The sequence below is a fragment of the Amyelois transitella genome, chromosome 23 (assembly GCF_032362555.1).
Source record: "Amyelois transitella isolate CPQ chromosome 23, ilAmyTran1.1, whole genome shotgun sequence".
Taxonomy (NCBI): domain Eukaryota; kingdom Metazoa; phylum Arthropoda; class Insecta; order Lepidoptera; family Pyralidae; genus Amyelois; species Amyelois transitella.
The window spans coordinates 7,501,751-7,516,902 of NC_083526.1; the positions used below are offsets into that span (position 1 = coordinate 7,501,751).

General features: G+C 50.3%; 1 protein-coding gene across 1 annotated transcript in view; it reads right to left on the reverse strand.

Annotated features, from left to right (window-relative positions):
* LOC106139271 (uncharacterized) overlaps positions 1–15,152 on the reverse strand; it is a 32,981-nt gene that overhangs the window by 1,660 nt on the left and 16,169 nt on the right. Inside the window, exons 8-15 of the mRNA XM_013340682.2 lie at positions 14,715–14,886; positions 14,088–14,193; positions 13,742–13,893; positions 13,013–13,225; positions 12,191–12,325; positions 4,329–4,413; positions 3,368–3,557; positions 1,504–1,665 (exon numbers count right to left, since the gene is read on the reverse strand). Coding sequence (XP_013196136.2) covers positions 1,504–1,665; positions 3,368–3,557; positions 4,329–4,413; positions 12,191–12,325; positions 13,013–13,225; positions 13,742–13,893; positions 14,088–14,193; positions 14,715–14,886 — 1,215 coding nt within the window. The remainder of the gene's footprint in view (positions 1–1,503; positions 1,666–3,367; positions 3,558–4,328; positions 4,414–12,190; positions 12,326–13,012; positions 13,226–13,741; positions 13,894–14,087; positions 14,194–14,714; positions 14,887–15,152) is intronic.

Sequence of the window (15,152 nt, forward strand, 5' to 3'; positions counted from 1 at the left end):
TCAGTGCAGAAGAAGCGGTAACAAACTGCACAGCAGCATTTTCTTTTTCTTCTTCTTCTGATATATAAAGTAATCCAATACAAATGAAATGAGATAACCTATAGTGAGGACATTGACATATTTAATTGTACATACATACATATAATTACGTTTATGTCCCTTAGAGTCAACAGTCTTGAAAAGACTGACCACGTTCAGCTGTTTGGCTTCATGATAGAATTAAGATTCAAATATGTAGTGGCAGGTTGTTAACCCATCGCCTATAAAAAGAATCCCAAGTTTGTAAGCCTATCCCTTAGTCTCCTTTTACGACATCCATGGGAAAGAGATGTTCTTGTTCTTTTTTTGTACTGGTGCTATTTATTATTTTTTACGGGCAATAAAGATAATTTGTTTACTTATTGTATCGTGGCAAGAAAAAAGATTTAGTCTCTGCCGCCTACCCTTCCGGGAAATAGGAGTTAATCTAGGTACCTAAATATTTCAAACAAATGGAAATAGGCGTTAATATATGTACCTAAATATTTCAAACAAATGGAAATAGGCGTTAATATATGTACCTAAATATTTCAAACAAATGGAAATAGGTGTTAATACATATTTGTACCTAAATGGAAATAGGTGTTAATACATATATGTACCTAAATATTTCAAACAAATGGAAATAGGCGTTAATATATGTACCTAAATATTTCAAACAAATGGAAATAGGCGTTAATACATGTACCTTAATATTTCAAACAAATGGAAATAGGCGTTAATACATGTACCTAAATATTTCAAACAAATGGAAATAGGCGTTAATATATGTACCTAAATATTTCAATCAAATGGAAATAGGCGTAAATATATGTACCTAAATATTTCAAACTAATGGAAATAGGCGTTAATACATGTACCTAAATATTTCAAACAAATGGAAATAGGCGTTAATATATGTACCTATATATTTCAAACAAATGGAAATAGGCGTAAATATATGTACCTAAATATTTCAAACAAATGGAAATAGGCGTTAATACATGTACCTAAATATTTCAAACAAATGGAAATAGGCGTTAATACATGTACCTAAATATTTCAAACAAATGGAAATAGGTGTTAATATATGTACCTAAATATTTGAAACAAATGGAAATAGGCGTTAATACAGGTACCTAAAGATTTCAAACAAATGGAAATAGGCGTTAATATATGTACCTAAATATTACAAACAAATGGAAATAGGCGTTAATATATGTACCTAAATATTTCAAAACAAATGGAAATAGGCGTTAATATATGTACCTAAATATTTCAAACAAATGGAAATAGGCGTTAATATATGTACCTAAATATATCAAACAAATGGAAATAGGCGTTAATATACATATGTACCTAAATATTTCAAACAAATGGAAATAGGCGTTAATATATGTACCTAAATATTACAAACAAATGGAAATAGGCGTTAATATATGTGCCTAAAGATTTGAAACAAATGAGTATAATAGAAAGTCTAACTTGGTGAAATCCAGTTCGAGCCGGTTGGCGTGCGGCCCGCTGAAGTGCAGCAGCACCTGCAGGCACGCGCCCGAGTGCAGCGTGCGCGTGCGCCGCGCGTCCACGCCCGCCAGCCACTCGGGCACGCCCAGCACGCGGCGGACCTCCGACAGGAACTGACCACTGAAGGCGATGGAATTTTTGTTGTGACATCATATTTGAGGGCCTATGTCTTGGGCCGTGTGGTTCCCGGCACCAATACAAAAAAGAATAGGACCACTCCATCTCTTTCCCATGGATGTCGTACAAGGCGACTAAGGGATAGGCTTATAAAATTGCGATCCTTTTTTTTAGGCGATGGGCTAGCAACCTGTCACTATTTGGATCTGAATTCCATCATTAAGCCGAGCAGCTGAATGTGGCCATTCAGTCTTTTCGGGACTGTTGGCTCTGTCTACCCCGTAAGGGATATAGACGTGACTATATGTATGTATGTATGTCTGGACATAGGCCCTCAAATATGATGTCAATGAAGTCCAATACTGGTATTGGACTTCATTCAAATCAAAGTATGAAATGGAGGTAAATCAACAGCGCAATAAAATATTCCACATCCATACATACATTTGATGACGTATATATATATCCCTTGCGGGGTGTGGACAGAGCCAAAGGACTTAAAAAGACTGATAGGCCACGTTCAGCTGTTTGGCTTAATAAAATAATAACATATTCAAATAGTGACCGGTTGCTAACCTGTCGCCTAAAAGAATCTCAAATTTATACGCCTATCCCTTAGTCGCCTTTTACGATATCCATGGGAAAGAGATCGAGTAATTCTATTTCTTACCCCATTGTTGCCAAGAATCACATGGCACTAAAAACGGCAAAAATATTCCAAGTTTAAAATTTTAAAGTTGGTAAACGAATAAAAATGTAGCGGGAACAATTATTCGGATCGACCGCCACCAAAGGGGGATCATTGGGGGGGAGTACTGTAGCAAAATCTACACGACACGACGACACGACACAGGTCACAAAAATAAAAAATAGAATCACGCGACGCTATCAGTCAAAAACAGCGAAAAACCTAAATCGCGCAAGCAAAGATTTCACGGATTGGAGCTATATATATACAACCTCCGACACAACATCGTCTGTCGCGCGGTTCCCCAGACATCACACCAGCCTGGCGGAAGATCTTCCCTTTGATGGCGGTCGAGCCGAATCATCGCTCCCGCTACAAGTATGATGCATTAGACAATCTATTAGTTGCGACATGATGGTTGCACGCTGTCCTGGCATAGTGTGTGCTATCTGATTGAACATACATACATATAATCACGTGTTTATCCCTTACGGGGTAGACAGCCCTAACACTCTTGAAAAGACAAAAAGGCCACGCTCAGCTGTACAGCTTAAAGATGGAATTGGGATTCAAATAGTGACAGGTCGCTAGCCCATCGCCTAAAAGAAGAATCCCAAGGGATAGGCCCTTAGTCGCTTTTTACGACATCTATGAGAAAGAGATGGAGTAGTTTAGTAGATTATATATTTTATGTATGTATATGTATTTATAGTGTACATTATGTATGTATATCTTGTATGTATTAACGCATTTTTTTTTGTAATGTATGTATTTTGTCAGTATGCATGTGCACTTTATCGCACCACCAACTTAAAGTTTTTTCTGTTTGGTCAGCTGGTTGACTGGTAGAGAATGCCAAACGGCATTAAGTCCGCCTTTTGTACATTTTTTGTTTTTTGTGCAATAAAGTTTAAATAAATAAATAAATAGTCTTATTCTAAATATCATATTTATGTGGAAATAAAGGTTTATAGCTCGTGTTGTTGTTGTTGTTGTGTGTAACAAATGCTAACTCACAGAACAAATCTCGGCGGCTTGTTGATATTGAAAGCCTTGACGATGTCCTTGTCCGGCTCGATGTTGGCGCACGCCAGCCGCTCGGCGCTCCGCTCCGGCCCGAAGATGACGACGGAGCGGCCCATGGCCGACACCCGGCCCTCCAGCGGCAGGTTGCTGTCCACGAACATCTGCCGCGCGCCGCCGATGTCTGCAGCGGCGTTGGTGAGGGTTTAAAGTACGGTGTGCCGTGTGGTTCCCGGCACGCGATACAAAAAAGAATAGGACCACTCCATCTCTTTACCGTGGATGTCGTAAAAGGCGACTAAGGGATGGGCTTACAAACTTGGGATTCTTTTTTAGGCGATGGGCTAGCAACCTGTCACTTTATATGTATCTCAATTATATCATTAAACCAAATAGCTGAACGTGGCCATTCAGTCCTTTCAAAACTGTTGGCTCTGTCTACCCCGCAAGGGATATGTATGTATGTATTAAGAGTATATATTCTTCTTCTAACTGGCTTTAGTCCCGGTTGTATCTTCACCTCTCTGGAGAGCAGCCCGGGGTATGCCTTTGACCATGGATCCTGGATTGGGTGAGTCAAGTTTTTACACGAAGCGACTCCCATCTGACCAACCTAAGATAAACCTAACCTGTATTGGATCCGTGGTTACACATCCAGTTGCCTGAAAGTGCATGTTTCCTCACGATGTTGTAAGAAGCATTTGACGGCCTCTGTGGCTCAGCGGTAGTACGCTTGTCTGTGACAACAGAGGTCCCGGGTTCGAATCCCGGCCAGGGCATGATGAGAAAAGAACTTTCTCTGATTGGCCTGGGTCTTGGATGTTTATCTATATAAGTATTTATTATAAAATATAGTATCGTTGAGTTAGTATCTCGTAACACAAGTCTCGAACTTACTTCGAGGGTAACTCAATCTGTGTAATCTGACCCGTATATATATTTATTAATTACTCACTTATGGTCCCTAATCTAGCAGTCAGATCGCCAGCATCGCAACGCAGAGGATTGTCAGCGCCACATTCTTGATCGTAAAGGTCGTGCTGGAAAATACAAAATTCATGATTATTTACAAGACTATAAAAATACAAGAAAAATTTCATACATATGGTCACGTCTATATCCCTTGCGGGGTAGACAGAGCCAACAGTCTTGAAAAGACTGAAAGGCCACATTCTGCTGTGTGTCTTTATAATGGAATTGAGATTCATATAGTGACAGGTTACTTGCCCATCGCCTACATATTTGTATATTATAAGCTTATCCCCTAGCCGCTTTTTACGATATGTACACTCCATGGTAGAGAGATGAAGTGATCCTATTCTTTAGTGCCAAGCACCACACGGCACTCACATGTATACTTCAATGCTTCATATGGTAAAATATAGATAGATAGATAGATAAACGATTTTTTTGCCACGATCTCTGCATACTTCCTTCGCTTCAGCCACATTCATAACTCTCTTCATACAAGCTCGGCGGTTTTGGGTACTCTTGACCTGACCCTTTACCAGGACGTCCTTAATTTGGTCAAGATACGTTCGTCTAGGCCTTCCCACTCCGATCTTAGTCAACCTGCTTTCATTCATCCTCTCCACAAGACCGAACTATCTTAACATACCCTTTCCTATTCCTTTTAGATAAATTACTATTTTAATATTGTGAACTATCAGTCTTTTCAAGACTGTTGGCTCTGTCTACCCCGCTAGGGATAAGACGTATGTGTGTATATGTCCCCCTCACATTGAGCGGGTCGGCCAGCTGCGTGAGGTGCGGGTTCCAGCGGTAGCCGGCCGCCACATCAGACGTATGTATGTATGTGTGTATATGTCCCCCTCACATTGAGCGGGTCGGCCAGCTGCGTGAGGTGCGGGTTCCAGCGGTAGCCGGCCGCCACATCAGACGTATGTATGTATGTGTGTATATGTCCCCCTCACATTGAGCGGGTCGGCCAGCTGCGTGAGGTGCGGGTTCCAGCGGTAGCCGGCCGCCACATCAGACGTATGTATGTATGTGTGTATATGTCCCCCTCACATTGAGCGGGTCGGCCAGCTGCGTGAGGTGCGGGTTCCAGCGGTAGCCGGCCGCCACATCAGACGTATGTATGTATGTGTGTATATGTCCCCCTCACATTGAGCGGGTCGGCCAGCTGCGTGAGGTGCGGGTTCCAGCGGTAGCCGGCCGCCACATCAGACGTATGTATGTATGTGTGTATATGTCCCCCTCACATTGAGCGGGTCGGCCAGCTGCGTGAGGTGCGGGTTCCAGCGGTAGCCGGCCGCCACATCAGACGTATGTATGTATGTGTGTATATGTCCCCCTCACATTGAGCGGGTCGGCCAGCTGCGTGAGGTGCGGGTTCCAGCGGTAGCCGGCCGCCACATCAGACGTATGTATGTATGTGTGTATATGTCCCCCTCACATTGAGCGGGTCGGCCAGCTGCGTGAGGTGCGGGTTCCAGCGGTAGCCGGCCGCCACATCAGACGTATGTATGTATGTGTGTATATGTCCCCCTCACATTGAGCGGGTCGGCCAGCTGCGTGAGGTGCGGGTTCCAGCGGTAGCCGGCCGCCACATCAGACGTATGTATGTATGTGTGTATATGTCCCCCTCACATTGAGCGGGTCGGCCAGCTGCGTGAGGTGCGGGTTCCAGCGGTAGCCGGCCGCCACATCAGACGTATGTATGTATGTGTGTATATGTCCCCCTCACATTGAGCGGGTCGGCCAGCTGCGTGAGGTGCGGGTTCCAGCGGTAGCCGGCCGCCACATCAGACGTATGTATGTATGTGTGTATATGTCCCCCTCACATTGAGCGGGTCGGCCAGCTGCGTGAGGTGCGGGTTCCAGCGGTAGCCGGCCGCCACATCAGACGTATGTATGTATGTGTGTATATGTCCCCCTCACATTGAGCGGGTCGGCCAGCTGCGTGAGGTGCGGGTTCCAGCGGTAGCCGGCCGCCACATCAGACGTATGTATGTATGTGTGTATATGTCCCCCTCACATTGAGCGGGTCGGCCAGCTGCGTGAGGTGCGGGTTCCAGCGGTAGCCGGCCGCCACATCAGACGTATGTATGTATGTGTGTATATGTCCCCCTCACATTGAGCGGGTCGGCCAGCTGCGTGAGGTGCGGGTTCCAGCGGTAGCCGGCCGCCACATCAGACGTATGTATGTATGTGTGTATATGTCCCCCTCACATTGAGCGGGTCGGCCAGCTGCGTGAGGTGCGGGTTCCAGCGGTAGCCGGCCGCCACATCAGACGTATGTATGTATGTGTGTATATGTCCCCCTCACATTGAGCGGGTCGGCCAGCTGCGTGAGGTGCGGGTTCCAGCGGTAGCCGGCCGCCACATCAGACGTATGTATGTATGTGTGTATATGTCCCCCTCACATTGAGCGGGTCGGCCAGCTGCGTGAGGTGCGGGTTCCAGCGGTAGCCGGCCGCCACATCAGACGTATGTATGTATGTGTGTATATGTCCCCCTCACATTGAGCGGGTCGGCCAGCTGCGTGAGGTGCGGGTTCCAGCGGTAGCCGGCCGCCACATCAGACGTATGTATGTATGTGTGTATATGTGTCCCTCACATTGAGCGGGTCGGCCAGCTGCGTGAGGTGCGGGTTCCAGCGGTAGCCGGCCGCCACATCAGACGTATGTATGTATGTGTGTATATGTCCCCCTCACATTGAGCGGGTCGGCCAGCTGCGTGAGGTGCGGGTTCCAGCGGTAGCCGGCCGCCACATCAGACGTATGTATGTATGTGTGTATATGTGTCCCTCACATTGAGCGGGTCGGCCAGCTGCGTGAGGTGCGGGTTCCAGCGGTAGCCGGCCGCCACATCAGACGTATGTATGTATGTGTGTATATGTGTCCCTCACATTGAGCGGGTCGGCCAGCTGCGTGAGGTGCGGGTTCCAGCGGTAGCCGGCCGCCACATCAGACGTATGTATGTATGTGTGTATATGTGTCCCTCACATTGAGCGGGTCGGCCAGCTGCGTGAGGTGCGGGTTCCAGCGGTAGCCGGCCGCCACATCAGACGTATGTATGTATGTGTGTATATGTGTCCCTCACATTGAGCGGGTCGGCCAGCTGCGTGAGGTGCGGGTTCCAGCGGTAGCCGGCCGCCACATCAGACGTATGTATGTATGTGTGTATATGTCCCCCTCACATTGAGCGGGTCGGCCAGCTGCGTGAGGTGCGGGTTCCAGCGGTAGCCGGCCGCCACATCAGACGTATGTATGTATGTGTGTATATGTGTCCCTCACATTGAGCGGGTCGGCCAGCTGCGTGAGGTGCGGGTTCCAGCGGTAGCCGGCCGCCACATCAGACGTATGTATGTATGTGTGTATATGTGTCCCTCACATTGAGCGGGTCGGCCAGCTGCGTGAGGTGCGGGTTCCAGCGGTAGCCGGCCGCCACATCAGACGTATGTATGTATGTGTGTATATGTGTCCCTCACATTGAGCGGGTCGGCCAGCTGCGTGAGGTGCGGGTTCCAGCGGTAGCCGGCCGCCACATCAGACGTATGTATGTATGTGTGTATATGTCCCCCTCACATTGAGCGGGTCGGCCAGCTGCGTGAGGTGCGGGTTCCAGCGGTAGCCGGCCGCCACATCAGACGTATGTATGTATGTGTGTATATGTCCCCCTCACATTGAGCGGGTCGGCCAGCTGCGTGAGGTGCGGGTTCCAGCGGTAGCCGGCCGCCACATCAGACGTATGTATGTATGTGTGTATATGTCCCCCTCACATTGAGCGGGTCGGCCAGCTGCGTGAGGTGCGGGTTCCAGCGGTAGCCGGCCGCCACATCAGACGTATGTATGTATGTGTGTATATGTCCCCCTCACATTGAGCGGGTCGGCCAGCTGCGTGAGGTGCGGGTTCCAGCGGTAGCCGGCCGCCACATCAGACGTATGTATGTATGTGTGTATATGTCCCCCTCACATTGAGCGGGTCGGCCAGCTGCGTGAGGTGCGGGTTCCAGCGGTAGCCGGCCGCCACATCAGACGTATGTATGTATGTGTGTATATGTCCCCCTCACATTGAGCGGGTCGGCCAGCTGCGTGAGGTGCGGGTTCCAGCGGTAGCCGGCCGCCACATCAGACGTATGTATGTATGTGTGTATATGTCCCCCTCACATTGAGCGGGTCGGCCAGCTGCGTGAGGTGCGGGTTCCAGCGGTAGCCGGCCGCCACATCAGACGTATGTATGTATGTGTGTATATGTCCCCCTCACATTGAGCGGGTCGGCCAGCTGCGTGAGGTGCGGGTTCCAGCGGTAGCCGGCCGCCACATCAGACGTATGTATGTATGTGTGTATATGTGTCCCTCACATTGAGCGGGTCGGCCAGCTGCGTGAGGTGCGGGTTCCAGCGGTAGCCGGCCGCCACATCAGACGTATGTATGTATGTGTGTATATGTGTCCCTCACATTGAGCGGGTCGGCCAGCTGCGTGAGGTGCGGGTTCCAGCGGTAGCCGGCCGCCACATCAGACGTATGTATGTATGTGTGTATATGTGTCCCTCACATTGAGCGGGTCGGCCAGCTGCGTGAGGTGCGGGTTCCAGCGGTAGCCGGCCGCCACATCAGACGTATGTATGTATGTGTGTATATGTGTCCCTCACATTGAGCGGGTCGGCCAGCTGCGTGAGGTGCGGGTTCCAGCGGTAGCCGGCCGCCACATCAGACGTATGTATGTATGTGTGTATATGTGTCCCTCACATTGAGCGGGTCGGCCAGCTGCGTGAGGTGCGGGTTCCAGCGGTAGCCGGCCGCCACATCAGACGTATGTATGTATGTGTGTATATGTGTCCCTCACATTGAGCGGGTCGGCCAGCTGCGTGAGGTGCGGGTTCCAGCGGTAGCCGGCCGCCACATCAGACGTATGTATGTATGTGTGTATATGTGTCCCTCACATTGAGCGGGTCGGCCAGCTGCGTGAGGTGCGGGTTCCAGCGGTAGCCGGCCGCCACATCAGACGTATGTATGTATGTGTGTATATGTGTCCCTCACATTGAGCGGGTCGGCCAGCTGCGTGAGGTGCGGGTTCCAGCGGTAGCCGGCCGCCACATCAAACGTATGTATGTATGTGTGTATATGTCCCCCTCACATTGAGCGGGTCGGCCAGCTGCGTGAGGTGCGGGTTCCAGCGGTAGCCGGCCGCCACATCAGACGTATGTATGTATGTGTGTATATGTGTCCCTCACATTGAGCGGGTCGGCCAGCTGCGTGAGGTGCGGGTTCCAGCGGTAGCCGGCCGCCACATCAGACGTATGTATGTATGTGTGTATATGTGTCCCTCACATTGAGCGGGTCGGCCAGCTGCGTGAGGTGCGGGTTCCAGCGGTAGCCGGCCGCCACATCAGACGTATGTATGTATGTGTGTATATGTGTCCCTCACATTGAGCGGGTCGGCCAGCTGCGTGAGGTGCGGGTTCCAGCGGTAGCCGGCCGCCACATCAGACGTATGTATGTATGTGTGTATATGTGTCCCTCACATTGAGCGGGTCGGCCAGCTGCGTGAGGTGCGGGTTCCAGCGGTAGCCGGCCGCCACATCAGACGTATGTATGTATGTGTGTATATGTCCCCCTCACATTGAGCGGGTCGGCCAGCTGCGTGAGGTGCGGGTTCCAGCGGTAGCCGGCCGCCACATCAGACGTATGTATGTATGTGTGTATATGTCCCCCTCACATTGAGCGGGTCGGCCAGCTGCGTGAGGTGCGGGTTCCAGCGGTAGCCGGCCGCCACATCAGACGTATGTATGTATGTGTGTATGTGTCCCTCACATTGAGCGGGTCGGCCAGCTGCGTGAGGTGCGGGTTCCAGCGGTAGCCGGCCGCCACATCAGACGTATGTATGTATGTGTGTATATGTGTCCCTCACATTGAGCGGGTCGGCCAGCTGCGTGAGGTGCGGGTTCCAGCGGTAGCCGGCCGCCACATCAGACGTATGTATGTATGTGTGTATATGTCCCCCTCACATTGAGCGGGTCGGCCAGCTGCGTGAGGTGCGGGTTCCAGCGGTAGCCGGCCGCCACATCAGACGTATGTATGTATGTGTGTATATGTCCCCCTCACATTGAGCGGGTCGGCCAGCTGCGTGAGGTGCGGGTTCCAGCGGTAGCCGGCCGCCACATCAGACGTATGTATGTATGTGTGTATATGTCCCCCTCACATTGAGCGGGTCGGCCAGCTGCGTGAGGTGCGGGTTCCAGCGGTAGCCGGCCGCCACATCAGACGTATGTATGTATGTGTGTATATGTCCCCCTCACATTGAGCGGGTCGGCCAGCTGCGTGAGGTGCGGGTTCCAGCGGTAGCCGGCCGCCACATCAGACGTATGTATGTATGTGTGTATATGTCCCCCTCACATTGAGCGGGTCGGCCAGCTGCGTGAGGTGCGGGTTCCAGCGGTAGCCGGCCGCCACATCAGACGTATGTATGTATGTGTGTATATGTCCCCCTCACATTGAGCGGGTCGGCCAGCTGCGTGAGGTGCGGGTTCCAGCGGTAGCCGGCCGCCACATCAGACGTATGTATGTATGTGTGTATGTGTCCCTCACATTGAGCGGGTCGGCCAGCTGCGTGAGGTGCGGGTTCCAGCGGTAGCCGGCCGCCACATCAGACGTATGTATGTATGTGTGTATATGTGTCCCTCACATTGAGCGGGTCGGCCAGCTGCGTGAGGTGCGGGTTCCAGCGGTAGCCGGCCGCCACATCAGACGTATGTATGTATGTGTGTATATGTGTCCCTCACATTGAGCGGGTCGGCCAGCTGCGTGAGGTGCGGGTTCCAGCGGTAGCCGGCCGCCACATCAGACGTATGTATGTATGTGTGTATATGTGTCCCTCACATTGAGCGGGTCGGCCAGCTGCGTGAGGTGCGGGTTCCAGCGGTAGCCGGCCGCCACATCAGACGTATGTATGTATGTGTGTATATGTCCCCCTCACATTGAGCGGGTCGGCCAGCTGCGTGAGGTGCGGGTTCCAGCGGTAGCCGGCCGCCACATCAGACGTATGTATGTATGTGTGTATATGTGTCCCTCACATTGAGCGGGTCGGCCAGCTGCGTGAGGTGCGGGTTCCAGCGGTAGCCGGCCGCCACATCAGACGTATGTATGTATGTGTGTATATGTGTCCCTCACATTGAGCGGGTCGGCCAGCTGCGTGAGGTGCGGGTTCCAGCGGTAGCCGGCCGCCACATCAGACGTATGTATGTATGTGTGTATATGTGTCCCTCACATTGAGCGGGTCGGCCAGCTGCGTGAGGTGCGGGTTCCAGCGGTAGCCGGCCGCCACATCAGACGTATGTATGTATGTGTGTATATGTGTCCCTCACATTGAGCGGGTCGGCCAGCTGCGTGAGGTGCGGGTTCCAGCGGTAGCCGGCCGCCACATCAGACGTATGTATGTATGTGTGTATATGTGTCCCTCACATTGAGCGGGTCGGCCAGCTGCGTGAGGTGCGGGTTCCAGCGGTAGCCGGCCGCCACATCAGACGTATGTATGTATGTGTGTATATGTGTCCCTCACATTGAGCGGGTCGGCCAGCTGCGTGAGGTGCGGGTTCCAGCGGTAGCCGGCCGCCACATCAGACGTATGTATGTATGTGTGTATATGTCCCCCTCACATTGAGCGGGTCGGCCAGCTGCGTGAGGTGCGGGTTCCAGCGGTAGCCGGCCGCCACATCAGACGTATGTATGTATGTGTGTATATGTCCCCCTCACATTGAGCGGGTCGGCCAGCTGCGTGAGGTGCGGGTTCCAGCGGTAGCCGGCCGCCACATCAGACGTATGTATGTATGTGTGTATATGTCCCCCTCACATTGAGCGGGTCGGCCAGCTGCGTGAGGTGCGGGTTCCAGCGGTAGCCGGCCGCCACGCAGCGCGCGCGCGCCGCCGCCACCGCCGCGTCCACGCCCACCGGGTTCACGAACACGCTCCACTTGTGGTTCAGCGTCTGGGAATTATCGTTTTCATATTATTATTTTATATTATTCATCACCATTCTGCTGGCTTTTGTCCCTGTCACGTATTTCATGAGGCCTTTATTTTATTATATGTATATGATTATTACAGCGCATTCAGCATCTGCATCTGCTATTTAAGTCAGTCTGCCGCCACTTCAATTATTGCTTCAATGTAACTTACCTTCCTAATAGCTTCATGATAGAATTGAGATTCAAATCGTGACAGGTTGCTCGCCCATCGCCTATAAATTAGTCCCTCCCTTAGTCGGCTTTTACGTCATCCATAAGTTCATAATACAAGATTCCGGTGCCCAGCTTGACCTCGATGACGGCATCATTGACACTGCCATCATTGAGCGAAAACCTAGACCACTAAATCAAAATAAGATATTAACAACTCACAAGATTCCTGTCCCTGACCCCAGGGTGCCTCAGCTTGACCTCGATGACGGCATCATTGACACTGCCATCACTGAGCGGGAACCATAGACCATATATATACATAGATTGAGAAAATAAAGCAAGATATTAACAACTCACAAGATTCCTGTCCCTGACCCCGGGGTGCCTCAGCTTGACCTCGATGACGGTGTCGCTGACGCTGCCATCATTGAGCGGAAGCCATAGACCATATACATATATAGATTGAGAAATATATAAAGATATTGACAACTCACAAGATTCCTGTCCCTGACCCCGGGGTGCCTCAGCTTGACCTCGATGACGGTGTCGCTGACGCTGCCGTCATTGTGCACCAGCTGCGTCATGCGGATGTAGCCGAACGCGAACCCGCCCGGGTGGTGGAAGGACGCGATGGCGCGGATCTCCCGCGCCTCCGACGGGGAGTACCCGCGTTCGATGCTGGAGCATGCGAAGCGGCGGTCTTTGCTCTGGAGAATGTTATTAGTAAGGTCTATATCCCCTGAAGGGTTGACAGGGCTAATTGGCATCAAAAGACTGAGAGGCTCAGTTCAGCTGCTGGGCGTAATGATGGGATTCAGATTTAAATAGTTCAAATTTACTATAGTTTTTACGGGATGAAAAATATCCCTATATCGCTCACCAGACACCTAATCAGACCAGACGCAAAATTTCAAGAAAATTCGTTTAGTAGATACATACATACATACATAAAATCCCGCCTCTTTCCCGGAGGGGTAGGCAGAGACTACCTCTTTCCACTTGCCACGATCTCTGCATATTTCCTTCGCTTCATCCACATTCATAACTCTCTTCATGCAAGCTCGGCGGTTTCGGGTACTTTTATTTTACGTTTAGTAGATAACTCGTGAAAAGACAAGAAGCAAATAAACTTACTTTCGCATTTATGACATTAATTTCGGATCATGTCGTTTAAAACAAGACTCTCAGCCTCTCAAAAGACGTTATCAAAGAAACAAACCAACATTCTTATGTAAGACGACCGAGCGCCCTATGACGCTGTAGGGCCCGTGCAGAGACAGCTGGGTGTCGTTGTACGCCGCGCTGTAAGCCCCCGCCCCGTCCAGCAGCCCGTGCTTGCTGCCCAGGTCCCCCAGCTCGTACTGGTCTGCCGTTCCTGCAAGATCAGCATCTCTCTGTATTCCTTCATAACTGTCATTGTTACATATGTGGCGACATCTATACGCCACAAGTCACAAAAATAAAAAATTAAATCACGCGACGCTATAAGTCAAAATAGCGAAAAACATAAATCGCAAGAGGCGTGATTTTATGTACATATGTATGTATGTAAATACGGACAGAACCTACCTTTTGTTGGCGGTGGACTCAGCGATTTGTTAACATTGAACGGATTGAAAGCATCGTATAGAGTCGTCCTCTCACACGGAAACTCTAATTCTCTTTCTACCGGCACCTGAAAAGCAGAAATTAAACAATAAGAACACGCAAACACTGAAAAATTAACAATTATATAACATGCATACATATAATCACGTCTATAGCCCTTCTGAGGTAGACAAAGCCGACACTCTTGAAAAGACTGATAGACAACGTCCAGCTGTTTAGCTTCATGATAGAATTGAGCATTCGTAAGCCTATCCTTTAGTCGACTTTTACGACATCCATGGGAACGAGATGGAGTGGTCATATTTTTTTTAATGGGTGCCGGGAACCACACGATACAAACAATTGCCATGTGTGGTCACTATATCTTCTTTCCTTTTGCGGGCAATGGTCACACATCCAGATGCCTGAACGTGCAGGTTTCCTCACGAGGTTTTCCCTCACCTTAAGACCATTGGTTAGTATTCAAACTAATGTACAGATACGGTACATGACCGAGGCGGGATTTGAACCTGTATCTGTTTGCACATCACGCGTTTTAACCGGGCACCATACCGCTCCGAGCACCATCACTGAAGCCGCCATACTCACCGCGTGTATCTTATAGTTCCCAACATCGTCCAGGCCGCCCAGCGTGACCTGGACGTTGGTGATGTCGTACTCCGATTGCTGGGTCAGCTCCAGCCTCCCGGTCAGCGGGGCAGGCTCGCCGTTCCCAAACCAGTCGCGGACGACCGCCTTGCGCCGGTGCAGACCGCCCACTCTGGAAGTTAATACATACATATAGTCACGTCTATATCCCTGGCGGGGTAGACAGAGCCAACAGTCTTGAAAAGACTGGATGGCCACGTTCAGCTATTTGGCTTAATGATAGAATTGAGATTTAAATAGTGACAGGTTGCTAGCCCATCGCCTAACTAAGAATCCCAAGTTTGTAAGCCTATCCCTTAGTCGCCTTTTACGATATCCATGGGAAAGAGATGGAGTGGTCCTATTCTTTTTTGTATTGGCGCTGGGAACCACGCAGCA